Source organism: Nothobranchius furzeri, chromosome 17 (assembly GCF_043380555.1).
Source record: "Nothobranchius furzeri strain GRZ-AD chromosome 17, NfurGRZ-RIMD1, whole genome shotgun sequence".
Taxonomy (NCBI): Eukaryota; Metazoa; Chordata; class Actinopteri; order Cyprinodontiformes; family Nothobranchiidae; genus Nothobranchius; species Nothobranchius furzeri.
The window spans coordinates 26,088,465-26,109,348 of NC_091757.1; the positions used below are offsets into that span (position 1 = coordinate 26,088,465).

At 45.3% G+C, this 20,884-nt stretch overlaps 2 protein-coding genes across 2 annotated transcripts in view; both read left to right on the forward strand.

The window, feature by feature from the left end:
- olfml2a (olfactomedin-like 2A) overlaps window positions 1-20,884 on the forward strand; it is a 55,083-nt gene that overhangs the window by 7,932 nt on the left and 26,267 nt on the right. The gene's annotated exons all lie outside the window — the stretch shown is intronic.
- LOC139063788 (histone-lysine N-methyltransferase 2D-like) lies at window positions 661-16,095 on the forward strand. The gene is made up of 3 exons (XM_070546604.1): window positions 661-1,011; window positions 1,054-11,386; window positions 11,426-16,095. The coding sequence occupies exons 1-2, from the start codon at window positions 661-663 to the stop codon at window positions 2,335-2,337; spliced, it is 1,635 nt and encodes a 544-aa protein (XP_070402705.1). The 3' UTR covers window positions 2,338-11,386; window positions 11,426-16,095.

The following is a 20,884-nucleotide window of genomic DNA, read 5'->3' on the forward strand; positions in this document are numbered from 1 at the left end:
ATTATCAGGGAGTGATTAGGAGGACACCTGAGGGAAGTCTAGAGAGGGCTGGGGATAATAATGGAACACAAGAGGAGACACAGAACGGGGAAGCCCGCGACAAGGGTCAAGGGAGGCCGGGACCTGGAGAGACAGGGGGAAAGGCGATGAGGGACCACGAGAGGCCGGGAACTGGAGCCTGGGGGACCGGCAACGGGGAACCAGGAGCCGGGAACAGGGAAGTCTGGTGGACTGGCGATGGGAGCCAAGAGCCGAGACTGCGGGAGTCCGGGGGGCCGGCGACGGGGAACCAGGAGCCGGGACCCGGGGAACCTCGGAAACTGGCGACGGGGAACCAGGAGACGGGACCAGGGGAGTCTCGGAGGCTGGCGACGGGGAACCAGGAAACGGAACCAGGGGTGTCTCGGAAGCTGACGACGGGGAACCAGGAGACGGGACCAAGGGAATCTCAGAGGCCGGCGACAGGGAACCAGGAGCCGGGACCAGGGGAGTCGTGGGGGCCGGCGACAGGGAGGCAGTGGCCAGAGGGCTCTGGGGGGCCGGCGGCGACGAAGCAGTGGCCAAAGCTTTCTGGGTGTCAGCGGCGACGAGGCAGTGGCCGGAGGGCCCTTGGAGGCCGGCGGCAATGGGCGAGGACCGGACTGGCGGTGATTACTGCCGATGACCGGCCTGGAGTCAGAGGGGACGGAGACACATGAGGCTGAAGGGACGAAGACTCTGGACAAGGACGAGGAAGGGACGAAGACTGAGGCGGGGACGAAGACTCAGGAGGACGAGGAAGGGACGTGGACTCTGGAGGGGACGTTGACACTGGCGGAGGAAGAGAGAACACTGGAGACGGGGATACTGGAGACCGAAGAGGGGACTCTGGAAGTTGAGGAGGAGGATGTGACTGGAACTCTGGAGATAGAGACACTGGAGACTGAGGAGGGGACTCTGGAAGCTGCGGAGGAGGATGTGATGGGAACTCTGGAGACGTGGACTCTGAAGGAGTGGACTCTGCAGCAGCAGGCGTGGACGAAGGCGCCCGACGTGGTGCTGATGTGACTGGAGGCGGAGCCTCTTGGACAGGCTGGACCGGGACTGCCGCTAGTCGAGGATGCGGTGCGACCGCTGGAACTACCGCTGGAACTGGCTGCGGAGCGTCCTCTGGGACCACCACCGGAACTGGATGTGGAGCGTCCTCTGGAACCATCGCTAAATGTGGATGCGGAGCGTCCTCTGGGACCACCACCAGAAATGGATGCGGAGCATCCTCTGGGACCACCGAGGGACCTGGATGTGGAGCGTCTTCTGGAACGGCCGCGGGACCAGGATGCGGAGCGTCCTCTGGGGCCACCACCGGAACTGAATGTGGAGCGTCCCCTGGGACCACCACCGGAACTGGATGTGGAGCGTCCTCTGGGACCACCACCGGAACTGGACGTGGAGCATCCTCTGGGACCATCGCGGGACCTGGATGCGGAGCAACCTCTGAGACTGCCATCGGAACGGGATGTGGAGCGTCCCCTGGGACTACCACCGGAACGGGATGTGGAGCATCCTCTGGGACCACCGAGGGACCTGGATGTGGAGCGTCTTCTGGAACGGCCGCGGGACCAGGATGCGGAGCGTCCTCTGGGGCCACCACCGGAACTGAATGTGGAGCGTCCCCTGGGACCACCACCGGAACTGGATGTGGAGCGTCCTCTGGGACCACCACCGGAACTGGACGTGGAGCATCCTCTGGGACCATCGCGGGACCTGGATGCGGAGCAACCTCTGAGACTGCCATCGGAACGGGATGTGGAGCGTCCCCTGGGACTACCACCGGAACGGGATGTGGAGCATCTCCTGGGACTACCACCGGAACGGGATGTGGAGCATCCTCTGGGACCACCGCGGGACCTGGATGTGGAGCGTCCCCTGGGACCCCCACCGGAACTGGATGTGGAGCGTCCTCTGGGACCACCACCGGAACTGGACGTGGAGCATCCTCTGGGACCATCGCGGGACCTGGATGCGGAGCAACCTCTGAGACTGCCATCGGAACGGGATGTGGAGCGTCCCCTGGGACTACCACCGGAACGGGATGTGGAGCATCTCCTGGGACTACCACCGGAACGGGATGTGGAGCATCCTCTGGGACCACCGCGGGACCTGGATGTGGAGCGTCCCCTGGGACCCCCACCGGAACTGGATGTGGAGCGTCCTCTGGGACCACCGCGGGGCCTGGATGTGGAGCGGGCAGGTGGAGCTTGGACTGAGGTTGCTGGCGACGGTTATGGCGTCGTCATTGTGTGGAGGTTGAGACGGTGTCAACAGGAACAGGGGAAGAGGAGAGCAAACCAGATCTGATAGTAGCAGGAGGGTAATGATGACTCGGGGCCGACAGAGTAGATATGGAAGAGGTGACTTGGTGTCCCGGGGGTGTGGAGTCAGAGGCATGAACAGGAGATGAACCAAGGCCAAAGGTCTCCTGCAGTCGCCTGGCAAACTCCCAGAAGGACACCAATCTGGATGGGCGTTCTGCAAGATAGTCCATGGCCCACACCAGGGCACTACCACCCAAATTAGACACCATGAAGGAGACTTTATCATGCTCCGAGGAAGCCAAGTCCAGGTAACGAGCGCAAGCTTCGATGTAGGTACAGCAAGTCTCTGGGTCTCCACAGCACCCGTAGTGGAGTGTTGTTGGTGGAGTCCAGGATTCTGCTGGGTCCAGGTGAGTTTGGTCCATTCTGTCACGCTGAGCAGGAGGTTAGGACCCAAAAACGCAGAACACACGAGACAGGAGCAGATGTAAATAAGTAAATCCTTTATTTAAAGGAGGAGGATTGATCCAATGGTCCAAAAACAAAACAGAAGCTCAAAACTGAGCATGGACTCGGGCAAAACTCGGGAGGGAACAGAACAATGTAGACACAACGATGAACCGACAAACACTGAAGGAAAAGACAGGGTTTTTAAACACAGAGGGAGGTGATCAGGGGAACAGGTGACAGATGTGAGGAGTGAGATTCTGGAGGGAAGGCAGGTGCATACAATAACCTAAATGAGGGGAAAGAAACAAGCAGGATGGCAGATAAACCTGAACCTATAAAACACGGATAAAACTAAACCTAAAGACTGAGGGCAAAAATAAACAACTAATAACTAGATATGGATGAGGAGGACTAAAATAAGATTGACTTGGAATTATCAGGGAGCAGGGCTGCTCAATTAATCAAATTTTAATCACAATTACGATCTGAGTTTTGAACGATTATAAAAACAAAACAAGCCGATTATTTGCTCCTCCCACTTGCGCTGCCCTGAGTTGCAAATGAAGCGCTCCTCCTAGGGTGTTGCCAACTTAGCGACTTTGATGCTATTTCCAACAGCTTTTCAGACCCCCTTCTTGACTTTTTAAATCCTAAAAGTACCTAGCGAACACCTCAGAAACATCTCTGGTAACCCTTAGCTACTTTCTGGATAACTGTCGTTGACATTTCCTATTTTCCATTGCTAATATAGTAACTAATGAACAGGGAAGGGATCGGGGTGTGAGGGGTGGACAGAGGGGATTAATATGGCAGAAATGCACATAAGCAGCCCGAGTGGTGCCACTGATTTGGGACTGAAATGATAACAAACAGGACAACACCCCAACACTTAAGGTGAGGTAACGGACTAATGGAGGAGGTAACAGAGTAGGAAGCCTTCCGACTTTGCTGAGGTGGACTTGAAACCAACAAATTACTGATGAAGGAACTTACTAGAGACAAGTTTTAAGTTCCTGCAGACATTAAGAGAAGAAAGGAGGGGGAGAGAAGGCAGGCTTGGTGGAAAGTAGAGCAGAGTGTCATCTGCATAGCAATAAAAACTAACATTAAATTTATGGAAAATTTCTCCAAGTAGAAGGAAGGAAATTATAAACAATGTTACGTTCTATGTCCCTCTGTCCCCAGCCTCCTCCTGTTCTCACTCCAGGTTCTCCTCTTGTGTCCCATTATTATCCCCAGCCCTCTCTAGACTTCCATCAGGTGTCCTCCTAATCACTCCCTGATAGGGCTGCTCGATTATGGCAAAAATAATAATCACGATTATTGTGACTGAAATTGAGATCTCGATTATTTAAGACAATTTTTCAATTTATGTTGATTTTATTTGTTCTCATTCTGTCATAAAATTGCTCAGGGCACAATCAGGACAAAATAAATAAGAAACAAGATGATCACTAAAATAACTCCTGATTCCCAGTATAAAAAGACCAATATACTTATAGCTCATAGTCTATGACCCAAGGGCTATAGACCTTGGTTTACTAGTACAGACCCAAATACCAATATCTTGCAGATACTGACAGCAAGAATTATACAGTGGCATTTATAACAAATTAATGCAAATAAATTGATGTTCACAAAATTTTGCATAACATGTATTTAGTCGTGTCAAGGTGCTGTAGGAGCAGGCACTAGCACCGTGTCCTCAGAGAGATTAGTTATTAGTTATCAGCATGAGGAACTTATTTCTACCTTATTTATAAACTATTTATTTACAAGTCTATCAGTTAATGTAATAATTGTCCCAACCACAGCTGCACCCCCCACCCCCCAACCCGGTCTCACAGCAATCAGGGGCAAGCTGCACGTGTGTTTAGCACGCCGCACATTTAGCTGTTTTTAACAGCTCAGGAGTCCGCAGGTACGGTGTGTGTCACTCACTGTGGTTACTCCAAAAGGGAGCCGGCTCTGAGAGCCGTTTCTGTAGCGACTGACACATCACTACATCATTCCCTTTCCTAATGTCCTGAAGAAGAACGGTCCAGAGCGCAGGCGGAGTGTTTAGCTAACCTGCAGGTCTGCAAGTGTGATGACCTAATCCAGTAAACATACTTAGTATCATTGTAACAGATTCATGAAACATTTCATCATTTATAATTATACATGGCAATATTTAGTGATTATTAATGATAAAATCATAGTTATAAGATCTTCTTTTCTTCAATGATTATTTTGAATTATAAAATGATTACTTTAGTTATGAAATCTTCTTCTGGGAATAAAAATTTATCTAAGAGTTCTGTGCAGAACCTTGGGGAAACGAATGCTGCTGTCATCTTTCATGTCTGATGAAGCTTTAGTTCAGCTGATGAAGTCATCTGATTAAAGAGCCTGCGTGCAGACATTCCATCTCCTGTCAGGGTAAAATACAGCAGAACGTGTGCAGCCAGGGTTATTTGCTCTGGCCGTGCATGTGAACTGTGGGATCTCAAAATCAGTCCATTTGGTGACGTTACAATAACAAAGAAGAAGAAGAAGAAGAAGAAGAAGAAGAAGAAGAATATTACTGTTGTTGTTTACTTTTTTTTGTTTTTCTATTGCATACAAGTAAACAAATAAAATCTATAAGCAAATATATGAAATGCACACTGCATGATACGTTTTTTGTAACTGTTCATGTAAAGGAAGTTTGCACAAGCGTGTACATATACAGATGTGTTGAAAGTTGAGCAATCCCATTGTTTAGTCATGCTCTATTATATGGGGATTTTGGGAACGTCATATTTATCAGGGATCTCTTTGTTAAGATTTACAGAGGGCTGGAAAATGCATCTTGTTACCAGCCTGCCAGAAAGTTACATTAAGCTCAAATAAACATATATCAAGTGTTGTATTTGACAGGAACAATGCTCAAGTTAAAAGCAAAGTTTTTTTCATAACAGACATTTGTGCCAAAGTTCACAATCACATAGATTTAGAGGAAGTTCATTTGAAAGTCTTTATTTATAGATTGACTTCAGAGCTGCAGCACTTGAAGTTTCCATCCCAAATTTATTTTGACTTGAGATTTTACATTTTTAGTTGAAGAATTTGCACCACACAGGTTACATGTTTCTACTTCTACTTATATAACCGAAACTGTAACTGCTCCAGATGATTATCACGGTTGCCTCACAGCAACAAGTTTGAATGCATTAATCAGTTGGAGTTTCTCTTTTTCTGCTACAGACACAAAACATCAAGGTCAGATTAGCTGGTGATCCTAAACTGATGCTGTGGGTGGAAATGTGTTCACCCTGTGGTGGGTCGATGATGGCAAACAAAACAAGAAGCTGTTTTTGTTACCCTTGTTTTTGTTAGAGAGGGTTAGGGTTAACGGGAGCCTGAATGTCTGCCCGTTCTCAGAAGAAGTGTCCATTTGTAAAGGTGATGAGTTAACGCTGTTTGGTGAGGGCTTCTGGAGGTTGTGAGATAGATATAAAATAGAATCCGTACCAAGTGTTGGTGATCATCTGTAGTGTTCATGAACATCTGTAGTGTGGGGGAGCATCTGTACTGTTACTGAACATCCGCAATGTTGGCGATAATCTTTAGCATTGATGATCATCTGTAGTGTTCATAAACATATGTAGTGTAAATTCAAGTCAAGTTTATTTATATAGCACCAAATCACGACAAGAGTCATCTCAAGGTACTTCAATAATAAACATTCCAATACAGGTCAGTTCATCAACCCTCTCAGGCTAAAAATAAGTTTTGATAAAAGGATGAGCAGCTAAGTCCTTCAGGGGTACTTCTGAGTTAAAAAATGCTCATGAAACACGTAAGTGGAGTAACCAGGTAGGTAGGTTTTAATGTTGCCCATCTGCGACACCTGCCTCCAGATGGCTAAGCCAATCAGTAAAAAGTGTACTACATAAGGAAACCAGCAAATTGCATCAAGTCACTGACTAGTGTCAGAGTCTTTACAGCAATCCTCATACTAAGCAAGCATTTAGCGACAGTGGAGAAGAAAACTCCCTTTTAACAGGAAGAAACCTCCAGAGGATCCTGGATCAGTATAAGCAGCCATCCACCACGACTCACTGGGGATCGAAAAGACAGAGCAGACACACACACACACACACACACACACACACACACACACACGCACGCACGCACGCACGCACGCACGCACACACACACACACACACACACACACACAAGTAATGTGTCTATAGTTATATTGCGATGTCTTAGTAAATATTCTATTTGGTGAAAGATCAACTCTATTGTATTTATCCTAGTGGATCTATAATTAAACGGATAAACTAGTATTAGCACATCAAAAGTCAAGGAAACCAAAAAGTTATTATCAGGAGAGGGAGAATGTTTAAGTGGTTAGCAGCAGTGTGCTAGTCGATGGCCCCCTCCATGAGGCCAACACAGCTCAGCAGAACATCATTGTAGCTTCTTCTGGGGAGAAAAACACTTACAGAGAAAATAAAGTTAACAGCTGAAATTGCACAAAATAGTACAGTTAAAGAGCAGACTGTAGAAGAAAGTAGTAGAGTGTGAAAAGTGGTCAGTGTGTCCTCCAGCAGTCTAAGCCTATAGCAGCATAACTACAGAGATAACTCTGGATAATCTATCCTATTTAGATGGAGGCATGTTGGAGGCAGGGCAAGGGAGAGTTGTCTTTACCGACTGTACACTCCACCTCCCTCTATTCCCCCACTTGTCCAGATTTAGGCTAACATCAGATTTTAACCATAGGCCCTATCAAATAAAAATGTTTTAAGCCTATTCTTAAAAGTAGACAAAGTGTCTGCCTCACGGACTAAAGCTGGGAGTTGGTTCCACAGGAGAGGAGCCTGATAACTAAAAGATCTGCCTCCCATCCTATTTTTAGATATTCTGGGAACCACCAGTAAACCTGCAGTCTGAGAGCGAAGTGCTCGGTTAGGAACGTATGGAACAATCAGATTACTGATGTATGATGGAGCTTGATTATTAAGAGCTTTATATGTGAGAAGACGGATCTTAAAATCTATTCTGAATTTAACAGGTAGCCAATGTAGGGAAGCTAAGACAGGAGAGATATGATCTCTCTTTTTAATTCTCATCAGAACTCTAGCTGCAGCAGTTTGGACAAGCTGAAGACTTTTAACTACATTCTGTTGACTTCCTGAGAGTAATGAATTACAGTAATCCAGTCTTGATGTAATAAATGCATGAACTAGTCTTTCAGCATCACTCCTGGAAAGTATGCTTCTAATCTTAGCAATATTCCAAAGGTGGAAAAAGGAAATCCTACAAACTTGTGAAACTTGGGATTTGAATGACATGTCCTGGTCAAAGATAACACCAAGGTTCCTTGCTTTGTTCGCGGAGATTATTGTAATGCCATTCAGGTCAGGCGATTGGCTAAGCAATTTCCTTTTCTGGATTTCTGGTCCAAAGATGAGAACTTCCGTCTTGTCTTGATTTAAAAGCAAAAAGTTTAGAGTCATCCAATTTTTTATGTCCTCAAGACAAGCCTGTAATCTACCCAACCGATTAGGTTCATCAGGAACTTTGGGAACCAGCTTGTCTGGGGCACAGATGAGGATCTCAGTCTTATCTTCATTCAGCTGTAGAAAGCTCCCAGCCATCCAGGTTTTGATAGAGTCTAAGCAGGTGTGTAACAGCTGCAGCTTAGACATCTCATGGGGCTTAAAGGAGATGTACAGTTGGATGTCATCTGAGAAAAGATGGTAGGAGATTCCTTTGAAGGAGCTCAGGATGTGCTGAAGATATAGCACTGGTGATCATTGGTAGCGTTCATGAACATCTGTACTGTTAGTGAACATCTGTAGTGTTTAATAATTTTCTAAATTCTTTTTTATATTTAAATTTTTTTGTTTTGTGAAGTGCCTCGTGATTTTTATTTTGAGAGGCATTATATAAAAGATTGTTTCTTCTTCTTCTTCTGAACATCTGTAGCGTTGGTATTCATCTATAGCACATGTCAGACACAAGGCCCGCAGAGCATTTTTATGTGGCCCACGAAATAAATATCAAAATTATATTAAAACTGACCCGCTGGCCGATTTAACCACAAAGACTACAACTCCCATGATGCTTTGCGGTGTTAGCGCAGAGCCGAAGCGCCCCCTCCTTTGCGTTTTTTTCCAGCGTCTGCTGCCGGTGTCTGCAGCTCCGCTGTCTCGGACAAACTAAACACTCCTCTCACTCAGCGCCAAGTTCACTCAGCTATTTTCTGACGTTGAAGCCCAGAAACGGAGATTCTAGCCGCTCAGTAATGTGTTCACGACTGAAAGAGAAAGTTTTCCAACTAACTTCCAGACAGAGCTGATATAACTCCAGCGAGCAGGGACACGCTCAAACCAGCATGACTCTGTGGCTGCTGTCGTTGTGTTTCCTCCCCGACACACAACAACGTGGTCAAGCTGCTCAGACATGTTCATCAGCACAAACCTATGTGAGCACCTGTTGTCATCTAATGTTGTCATTATTATGATGAAGATGAACAAAACAACAGGAGTCTCCTCCTCAGCTCAGATCAACCCCATGATGCAGGTATCTGGCTGGAACAGGTGAGCATCACAGTAAACCAGTGGAACAAACTGAGCTTTAAATATGTTGGTTTTCTGCTCTTTTTCTGCTCCAAAACATGAAAGTTAACAGGTGAGATGTTGCATTTACATTTAAGATAAAATGATGTTTTTATTTTGTTGTTGGCCTGTGAGAAAAGATTTAACCTACAGTAAACGGGAAGTGGAAAGGCTGCAGATAGATGAATAGAATAGAAAATCCCTTTATTGTTCCTCAGTGGGGAAAGCTAGACGTCACAGCAGCGATGACACTTATTACAGGAGAAAAAAAGGAGTATAAAAATAAGAAAAAATGAATAAACAAGAAAACATAAATCCTGAATAGATTTTAAAAATGCTGAATATACCACAAGTAATGAATACCACTGATGCCTTTTATTTAAAATGGACTTGCTCGTGTGTAATTTGGTTATTCCACATTCAGTGTTAATGCAAAAATAAGTTTGTTTCCAAATTTAAAGGTTCAAAATTGCACATATGCTGATAAAGAAAATGTGCAAATTAGCCGTCACTTTTTAAAATAATATTACGTTTGGCCCGCAACTTCGCCCCAGATTTTCATTTCTGCCCCGTGTGAGTTTGAGTTTGACACCCCTGATCTATAGCATTTTTGATTATCTGTAGTGTTCATGAACATCTGCAGTGTTAATGAACATCTGTATTGTTGGTGAACATCTGGAGTGTTAGTGAACATCTGGAGTGTTAGTGAACATTTGTAGTGTTGGTGATCATCTATAGCATTGTTGATTATCTGTAGTGTTTATAAACATCTGCAGTGTTGCTGGTTATCTATAGCACTGGTGATCATCAGAAGCGTTCATGAACATCTGTAATGTTAGTGAACATCTGTAGTGTTTAGTCATTTTCTAAATTCTTTTTTATATCTTAATTTTTGTTTTGTTTTTGTGAAGCACCTTGTGATTTTTATCTTGAGAGGCGCTACAGAAAAGATTGTTTCTTCTTCTTCTGAAAATCTGTAGTGTTGGTAATCATCTACAGCATTGTTGATCATCTGTAGCGTTCACGAACATCTGCAGTGTTAGTGAACATCTGTAGTGTAGGTGAACATCTGGAGTGTTAGAGAACATCTGTAGTGTTGGTGAACATCTGGCATCTTGATGAACATCTGGAGTGTTAGTGAAAATATGTAGTGTTGGTAATCATCAATAAGATTGTTGATCATCTGTAGCGTTCATGAACATCTGCAGTGTTGGTGAACATCTGGTGTCTTAGTGAACATATGCAGTGTTAGTGAACATCTGTAGTGTTGGTGAACATCTGGTGTCTTAGTGAACATCTGCAGTGTTAGTGAACATCTGTAGTGTAGGTGAACATTTGGAGTGTTAGTGAACATCTGGAGAGTTAGTGAACACCTGCAGTGTTGATGAGTATCTGCAGTGTTGATGAACATCTGTAGTGTTTGATGAACATCTGTAGTGTTAGTGAACATCTGGAGAGTTAGTGAACACCTGCAGTGTTGATGAACATCTGCAGTGTTGGTGAACATAGTGTTGGCCAGCATCTGGAGAGTTAGTGAACATCTGCAGTGTTGGTGAACATCTGTAGTGTTGGTGAACATCTGGTGTCTTAGTGAACATCTGGAGTGTTAGTGAACATTTGTATTGTTGGTGATCATCTATAGCTTTGTTGATTATCTGTAGTGTTTATAAACATCTGCAGTGTTGCTGGTTATCTATAGCACTGGTGATCATCAGAAGCGTTCATGAACATCTGTAGTGTTGGTGAACATCTGTAGTATTGATGAGCATCTGGAGAGTCAGTGAACATCTGCAGTGTTGATGAACATCTGTAGTGTTGATGAACATCTGTAGTGTTGGTGAACATCTGTAGTGTTGGTGAACATCTGGAGAGTCAGTGAACATCTGTAGTGTTGATGAACGTCTGTAGTGTTGGTGAACATCTGTAGTATTGATGAGCATCTGGAGAGTCTGTGAACATCTGCAGTGTTGATGAACATCTGCAGTGTTGATGAACATCTGTAGTGTTGGTGAACATCTGTAGTGTTGGTGAACATCTGGAGAGTCGGTGAACATCTGCAGTGTTGATGAACATCTGTAGTGTTAGTGAACATCTGTAGTGTTGATGAACGTCTGTAGTGTTGTTGAACATCTGTAGTATTGATGAGCATCTGGAGAGTCTGTGAACATCTGCAGTGTTGATGAACATCTGCAGTGTTGATGAACATCTGTAGTGTTGGTGAACATCTGTAGTGTTGGTGAGCATCTGGAGAGTCTGTGAACATCTGCAGTGTTGATGAACATCTGTAGTGTTGGTGAACATCTGTAGTGTTGGTGATCATCTGGAGAGTTAGTGAACATATGTGGTGTTAGTGAACATCTGTAGTGTTTGTGAGCATCTGGAGAGTTAGTGAACATCTGCAGTGTTGATGAACATCTGTAGTGTTGGTGAACATCTGTAGTGTTGATGAACATCTGCATTGTTTGTGAACATCTGGAGAGTTAGTGAAAACCTGCAGTGTCGATGAACATCTGCAGTGTTGGTGAGCATAGTGTTGGTGAGCATCTGGAGAGTTAGTGAACTTCTGTAGTATTGATGAACATCTGCAGTGTTGGTGAACATCTGTAGTGTTGGTGAACATAGTGTTGGTGAGCAGCTGGAGAGTTAGTGAACATCTGTAGCTTTGGTGAGCATCTGGAGAGTCTGTGAACATCTGCAGTGTTGATGAACATCTGTAGTGTTGGTGAACATCTGGAGAGTTAGTGAAAATCTGTAGTGTTTGTGAGCATCTGGAGAGTTAGTGAACATCTGCAGTGTTGGTGAGCATAGTGTTGGTGAGCATCTGGAGAGTTAGTGAACTTCTGCAGTGTTGGTGAACATAGTGTTGGTGAGCAGCTGGAGAGTTAGTGAACATCTGTAGTGTTGGTGAACATCTGTAGTGTTGGTGAACATAGTGTTGGTGAGCATCTGGGGAGTTAGTGAACACCTGCAGTGTTGATGAACATCTGCAGTGTTGATGAACATCTGTAGTGTTGGTGAACATCTGTAGTGTTGATGAACATCTGCAGTGTTTGTGAACATCTGGAGAGTTAGTGAAAACCTGCAGTGTCGATGAACATCTGCAGTGTTGGTGAGCATAGTGTTGGTGAGCATCTGGAGAGTTAGTGAACTTCTGTAGTATTGATGAACATCTGCAGTGTTGGTGAACATCTGTAGTGTTGGTGAACATAGTGTTGGTGAGCAGCTGGAGAGTTAGTGAACATCTGTAGTGTTGGTGAGCATCTGGAGAGTCTGTGAACATCTGCAGTGTTGATGAACATCTGTAGTGTTGGTGAACATCTGGAGAGTTAGTGAAAATCTGTAGTGTTTGTGAGCATCTGGAGAGTTAGTGAACATCTGCAGTGTTGGTGAGCATAGTGTTGGTGAGCATCTGGAGAGTTAGTGAACTTCTGTAGTGTTGATGAACATCTGCAGTGTTGGTGAACATAGTGTTGGTGAGCAGCTGGAGAGTTAGTGAACATCTGTAGTGTTGGTGAACATCTGTAGTGTTGGTGAGCATCTGGAGAGTCTGTGAACATCTGCAGTGTTGATGAACATCTGTAGTGTTGGTGAACATCTGGAGAGTTAGTGAAAATCTGTAGTGTTTGTGAGCATCTGGAGAGTTAGTGAACATCTGTAGTGTTGGTGAACATGAAGAAATGATGATAGTGAGTTTTAAATTTTAAGAAGTCAATAGAGAGTAAGTAAAACTTGAGGAATGTGATTTATGTTCCACACCTTATTAGGACTCTGACAGCAGCTCTTGAGATCAGCTGGTGCCTTCATAAAACATTTCTGACATGCGGAGGATAACAAATCACACGAACCCTGTTTGTCCTCTTGGACAAAATATTCTTGATTTTGGCAACATTTAACACAAAAGGAGTCCATAGAGAACTGCTGTAATGGAAGCTGAAGGAAGATCTTTGTTCAAAACAACTTGAAGGTAACTCTCAAGAATGGAGACTAAGGTCAACCCATCCAGAGCAAACGGGTAATTGGGATGTTCCTGAGCTGCTCAGGTCTGGAGAACCACAACCACTGTCTGGTCTGCATTTAGAAGCAGGTGATTAGGGTCATCCAATAAATCCCTTTTGCAGCAGTGTACATAAATATCTGGTCAGTGGTTGGAAACAGTTTTTATAACTGGCTGCTGGCATAAAGTCACCATTTGGAGGAAAAGAAAGAAACTCTTCCACCTTGTGTTTTCCTGAAGGCATCTACAGAAACTCAGAGAACCTGGCTCTGGCTCATCTTGAGGTCCAAACTGGCTCCAGTACCATCCAAAAATGGGATTAATCATTTAGAGTGACTAAATCAATAAGAGACAGCAGATTGAAATCAGAGAGCTGAGCATCATCACAAGTACCTACCTGCCTCTGGCTGCTGACAGATCCTCTTTATGGAAATAAAAACTATTCTAATGCCAAATATTCCCACCTTGTTCTGACAAGCAGCCTTTATCAGCACCATCAGTCATCCAAAAGTCTTTGACGTTTTTGTAGTCAGTGTTTTATTGATCCACGAGGACAGGCTTAAGGGTCCAGGCACTGCGTTTTTGAGCTGTGATGAGCTCTGCAGCATTTTATCAGCACAAATAAACATCTGCACAAAAACACATCTGGGGAAAAGACATTGGCAGCATCCCTCATTCCCCTCATAGTTGAGGTCACAAACACACACTAATAATTACAGAAGTGTCTCTTTGTGCTTATGAGTGGATTTTTACAGTGTGGCTTTTATTAGGGAGTCGTACCGACAGCCTGATTCCTATCTTTGGGTTTTCTGTAATCCAGGATTCGGTTTGAACCTCTTCCTTCCTTCGTTAAGCAATCAGGGATCCTTCTATTCCGTTCTCGGGTTAGTTTGAAGATTAATATGAAGCCGGAGAGTTTTTGTTCTGTTTGCTACTGAAGTGACAAAAAACTCACACACACACACACACACACACACACACACACACACACACACACACACACACACACACACACACACACACACACACACACACACACACACACACACACACACACACACACACACATGCACACACGCACGCACGCACACACACACACACACAGACTCCACAAGAATGTAGATGTGTGTCCCTAAAAGCAACGAGTACTTGAAACACTTTGTGCCGGGATTCTTATCACCTCTGTGCTAATTCTTCTGGTTTCACCTGAGACTCCGTACTTCCAGGTCACAACTCCAGATTCCAGTTCCAGGATGGGTCAGACAATGGTGTGACTTCATCAGAGGTTCTGTTCAATGTGTTCTGTACAAGTCGGATGGAGTCCGTTGACTGGAATGCTGCTTTTGGTCTTTGGAAGGAAATGATGTGAAATTCAATAGATTGTCCATCTTCTAAAATGTCCTGTTTGATGATCTAACCTTGGACACTTTTAGAAACTAACAGAAATCTGCAGGTTCTAGTAGAACTGAGCTGAACAGAACCTGCATTCACCACTGGGCTAGGTTCCCTGAGGTCAGACGTTCAAAAACATGAAGGAGTGGTGAACCCAGGAGCCTGTGTGTAGCTCACTTCTTGATTTTACCGGTTCTGAACAGAACTGGGTTTCACATTCTCGCTGTCAGGGCACGTTAGTTGCTAATGGTTGCAGCAGTTGATCTAATAAAGCTCTCCGTGGCATCCAGACTCACTTCCACCAATTGCACAGACATGAGTTCACATTTGAGCCATGTTCTTCTTTGACCTAAAACTTGACTTCACTTGAGAGGTCAAATTTCAAACCATGCGTTAAATACTCTGTAGCTGTTGTGTTGCCTGCTGTCCTGCTGCAAGGTCAGCTTCACATGAGAAGCAGGTCTATCCATTCTGCACACCAGGGCTTATTGTTCTGACAGTGCTCTGATTCTCACCAGGATTCAGATTTATCACTTTTAAGCCGCTGCCACATCTCTGTTGTGCAGACAAGCAAGCGAGCCGGAGTCGTTCTTGGCTCCACCTGGACCGACTCCAGACCCAGCAGCTCAGCGGGTCTGAGGAGCCTCATCTGAAGAAGTTTAATCTGCTAATCCTCCATCTTTCCAGCTGGAACATTTGTTAACCTGCTGTTTTTCACTTGACTCAGGTCAGGATTTGCTCAGTTCTGTACTCAAAACACACACACACACACACACACACACGCACGCACGCACGCACCCACACCCACACACACACACACACACACACACACACACACACACACACACACACACACACACACACACACGCACATCCTAGTGTGTAAGAGGGAAAAGCCCCCTCACACCCCTGCCCCTCCACCCATCACTCTGCCTGCATTCCATCACTAATGAGCCTCCACCACCTTCGCCTCCATCATAACTCCTACCAGCCTGCAACTGCCCTACCAAAAGCATAGCAAGGACTGGGAACAAGTCAAATAATACACCAACAAGGCTTCATTACCCACAATGCTGCTCAGTGTTTTGTCTCAGTGGCTGTAAAAGGCTACATATGTTGATTATTTAATGGGTGAGTTCTGGTGGGACAGTAGGACTCTCATGGAATCCAGACTTCAGGGCGTCCCTGTTCTGTTTCCCAGCTTCATGTTTCGTGCAGAAAACAGTAACATTGTATTTAATCCAGCCTAACGAAGCTTGTCCAGCCCCAGATCCAGATGATACGAGATGACTGAAGGTGCTGCAGAAATTCCAGCAATTGTTAAGTTGTATTACTCCTCCAATTTTACAGACTATTGTGTGTGTGTGTGTGTGTGTGTGTGTGTGTGTGTGTGTGTGTGTGTGTGTGTGTGTGTGTGTGTATGTGTGTGTGTGTGTGTGTGTGTGTGTGTATGTGCATGCGTGCTACATTTTCTCTTTGTTCCCAACAATGTGAGGACATTTTTCTTGTCTTCACTCTTCTTAAAGCTTAGCTGTTGGTTTTAGAGGTATGGTGTGTTGCACTCCGCCCAGGTTAACTCTAAAACCCACTCACACTGTGGGTAGATTTCGGGCACATAGAAATCACTGTGAGAGATTAATCTGGGAAGACTGTTGGATTCCCCACACGGGCTGACACCAAAGGGGCCACTGTGGGTAGTTTTTGGGCCGATCCCAATGCGACGTGCCCACAGAAATAATCAAAGTTAATGCCCAATTGCAAACAACCACTGGGCTGGTCCAGCGCACTCCACAAGGGCTCAGCATGGGGTGGATATGGGCAGATTAATCTGTGGGTTGCCCTTAATTAAATCTAACAGGGGCCCACATGGAAAAACATATATGGGCCCCATTCATGCAACCATACACAAGATCCTTGTAGGTGAACACCGGGGTAAGTGTGTGCTTGCCCTGCCCACACTAGCTCAGTCACAGCCCACAAAAACCCATGGTGGGCCCAAATGGGCTTGTCTGCTGGACTGGATAATAACTGAAGTCATGATGCTGACTTGGGTACAGACCCCACAGTACTCAGCACGAAGAACAGGAGGGGGAAGATAACTCTGGCCTCCGGAGCATAATGAGTCTTCAGCTGCTTTTTAAAGGAGACCACTGAGTCCACTGATCTCAGGCTCAGGGGGAGAGAGGTCCAGAGTCTGGGGGTCACAGCAGCAAATGATCTGTCACCTTTGGTCTTTTGCCTGGTGCTGCACAACTAGAGCCCTGCACTGAAGCCCTAGGCCCTCGGGCCGGGCTTCGGGCCAACGATTGTGTAATTACCTTGGACACGGGCCGGGCCGGGCGCCTTTATTTTTTATCTAATTCATAAAAAAAATTGAAACACAAACACAGCAGTAGAGCCCTGTTTTCTTCATCCCGCTCCTGCCCGCTCCCGCTGAATTTCTGACCATTACCGCCTGCAACCGCAACGTGTGTGTTACACTCCCGCCTGCAACACCAAAACTCGGAGAAATTATTACCTCACAATAAAAGAGATGTATTGAGTTTGCGTCCTCTCTGGTCCTGGAGAAAACATGTCACAACCCGCAGCTCTTCCATCCATCTGATGCGGGTCTCTGTGCTTGTAAAATAATGAATGGAAATTTAAATAAAATGCTTTATATTTTATTGAATTAATTTTATATCTGTAAATCAATTCTATGTAAAGATTGTCTGCGTGAACCTGAACAGGTCCAACCGGTCTTACTGTGAGACCGGGTTGACGCGTCACGCTTGTGCGTAATCATAGGCGCTTTCTGAGCTGAAGAGATTCTGGGATTCTCCTCCTGGATGTGTCGCCACATTGGAGACAGGAACAAACGGTATTCAGCCAAAGTTTCATCATCAGGGAACATTTTCTAAGTGACAAGTCTTTCTGAGAGACAGGGTTTGGAAAACACTCGCTTCAGTGGGAGGAATCTTCCCGCATGCGCTCTGGTTCTGCGACGCGCTCCAAGCCAATCTCCACATCTTCAGCTCGCTGTGCACACATGCGCTGACAGCAAGCTGTGCTGAGCAGCTCAGATGTTCAGATGGAAATCTTTTCTTGGGTGATTTAGCTACATCTGCGATGTGCGTAGAATAAAATGTCAGTTCGTCTGCATGCGTCGGGGTAATTCTTTCTATTCTTCCTCCGTCAAAAGAAACGGTCAAACACAGGAACTATCCGGTCAACACAACACAAGCCCTGCTTTTAGCTGTTCTGTTTTCTTGTGAAAATTGTTGGAAAGAGATCAAATTTAACTTGATTACCACCAGAGCCAGTGCGCCGTCATCTCCGTGACGGTAAACGAGGGAAAAACAAATTGATTGGATCCTGCACGTCTTTTAACACATTGGTCAGAATTGACGCACTTTGTTTTCATTTAGTTGGTTAAAAAAAAAGCCGGGCTCGGGTCGGGCCAGAGAATCCTGAAAACCTTTTCGGGCCGGGTCGGGCTGGGGCTCCACCCCCTCGAGCCGGGCCGGACACGGGCTCAGATTTTAGGCCCGTGCAGGGCTCTATATCACAACCAGTAGGCTGTGGTCACTGGACCTCAGGGACCTGCTGGGGGTGTAGGGACTAAGAAGATCACCAATGTAAGATGGTACTTGTCCATGTAAGGCCCTATAGACCAGAACCAGGATCTTGAAATGAACCCTGAAGTTGACTGGCAGCCAGTGAAGCTGGAGGAGAAGCGGGGTGATGTGGGTGTACTTTGATGATCTGGTCAGAAGCCGAGCACAAGCATTCTGACCCATCTGCAGACGGTTCAGGGAGGTTCTGCTCAGACACGTGAAAAGCAAGTTGCAGTAGTGTTGAGTGGTGTGGAGCTTTAGCCTGCGTTAGACCCAAACGCAGAAGTACTAGCGCTGGAAGAAATGGACACATGGCTTGGATCTAAGAATGCCTGAGTGCATCTTGAAGGGAAACAGGATTGTGTAAGTGGTCTGGAAAGTAAAAGACTTACTGGTCAGATTAGCATCAGTCGGAAGAGCTTGGGAGCTCGGTACTCATGGCATTCATCAAATGAAACAATGACTGAGGGGAGAGAAGATAGGTTGACTTCCGTTTATAGACTTGCGTGATGATGTGGGGCGCTGAGCCTGATGGGAGATTGAGTTCTGGTTGGTGAATTGTTGACTGGAGGAGTGGTGAGAGAAGGGGAGTGTGACATCCAGCTGCTTGTAGGTGGGTCTCAAACAGACAAGAAAGAAAAGAATTGTACAGAACCGTAATCTGTGGATCTACCTGGCATTCATTTATAGTCTGGATTTTACCAGTTTATTCTGGAACCTGAGTGGTGATGCTTGTTTTTCTCTCTTTCAATAAGGCTGTAGCTAGTGGCTGAAGCTAACAGTTCAGGCAGGTGCTAACAGTGGCTCGGCTTACTGTGACTCTGCTGTGTTGCTGTGACTAGCATTTAAATGCTGCTAACGCTGAAGTAGGCTTGAACATGTAAATGTAGCAGGAGTGTTGTGTTATCACAGCCTTGCTCAGAACAGGAGTTTTTCTCTTCCCTTTTTTACATTTCTACTTCACAAAGAAAGCAGGTCACAAGCAGCTTTAACTGTTGGGCATGTTACATTTGACCACCTAAGCTGTCTTTATTCAACAGCAACAGGGAAATGTTGCTTTAAATTCTACAGCCTAATAGAATCTGAGCAAGTGTGCAACAGCTGCAGCTTAGACATCTCATGAGGCTTATAAAGATGCATATTTGGATGTCATATGCCTAAAGATGGTAGGAGATTCCTTAGAAAAAATAAAACAGCAAGTGCTGGAGAGGGAGCAGCGAAAGGTGGAACACTAGAGTCCCCAGCACAGAACCTTTTGGGACACCATGGGCAAGGGAGGCGGAAGAAGACCAAAATTTGGAGACGGCCACAGAAAGGAACACTCAGATAAGAGAAAAAACATCTCAACACAGACGCTAACCCCTACTGCACACTGGAAGCAACAGAGGTGCAGAACGGTATAAACGGCACAGCTTCAAATAAAATCCATTATAGTCTATGGAGTGTAACAGACCAGCCGCGACACAGCAATTGTCAGATGCATTCCCAGAAGCGGCACACCGCTCCGCTAAAGAAATGATTGGGTTCTATTTTTTCCTTGAGCCGCTTCTGAGATGCATCAATTACAGCAGTTAACAAAGGGCTAGGCGTGAAATCACATATAGTTTCAGTGTAAAGTCCCCAGTAATTTTCAAAATAAAAGTATTGCAGCTATGCAATTAAATATTTATGAAGCTTATGTGCGACCCAACGGTTTGTTTGCTCACAGCATCTTTCCAGAAGTGCAGCAATGTGTTTTCATGGCTTTAATCCCGACTGTGGAGACGAACATCAAATTTGACATAAAACATACCTTGGGGTGTACCACAGGGCTCGATATTAGGGACTTTGTTGTTTTCTATTTACATCTTGCCCCTGGGTGATATCTGTCATAATTTAGGAGTTCACTTACACCTTTATGCTGATGATTGCCAGTTGTACTTGCCTATGGATAAGTCAGGAGATCTCTCAGTTTGTAATCTTATGAAATGTTTGACTGAGATCAAGACTTGGATGAATGAACATCTTTTTGTGCTTCAATGATCAGAAGACAGAGGCTGTATTGTTTGCTCCTAGTGGACAAACAAATTCCTCTGTTTATCTCATCCATTGTTTTATTCTTCTTTTATTTGACCCAATGTGTTTTATGCTTTTATGTTTTATTGATCTGTGAAGCGCCATGGTGGCATGCCTTTTTGCCTGTAAGGAGCTATATACGTGTATACAAATAAAAGTGAAGTTGAGTTGAGAAAATAGCAATAACACTGTGATTTTCTTCTTTTTGGTTTAATGGCGGATTGCATAAATAAACTGTAACCTTTGAAGTCTCGAGGGATTGTATGATCTCATGAGGAGGTTGGCGGAAGTCTTTTGTGATATGGCGAGTTGAGCGAGGCGTGTGGCAGAGAAGCCGCTTCGCTGCTGAGGATCTCCCGGTGTGCACTTGAGTGCAGTGATTGTCGCGAGTAAACCGTTCCGCTGCTGTTCCGCGCCGCTGATGCTTTCAGTGTGCAGCTGGGGTTAGATGCATCAGTAACTATTTCCATATTCTTCTTTGCCTCCATCTGACCACTTCTTTTGTGT

Coding starts and splice junctions, on each gene's coding strand:
- LOC139063788 (XM_070546604.1), top strand. CDS start 661: ATGACCGGCCTGGAGTCAGAGGGGACGGAGACACATGAGGCTGAAGGG. Junction 1,012..1,053: donor AGTGGACTCTGCAGCAGCAG/GCGTGGACGAAG, acceptor ATGTGACTGGAG/GCGGAGCCTCTTGGACAGGC.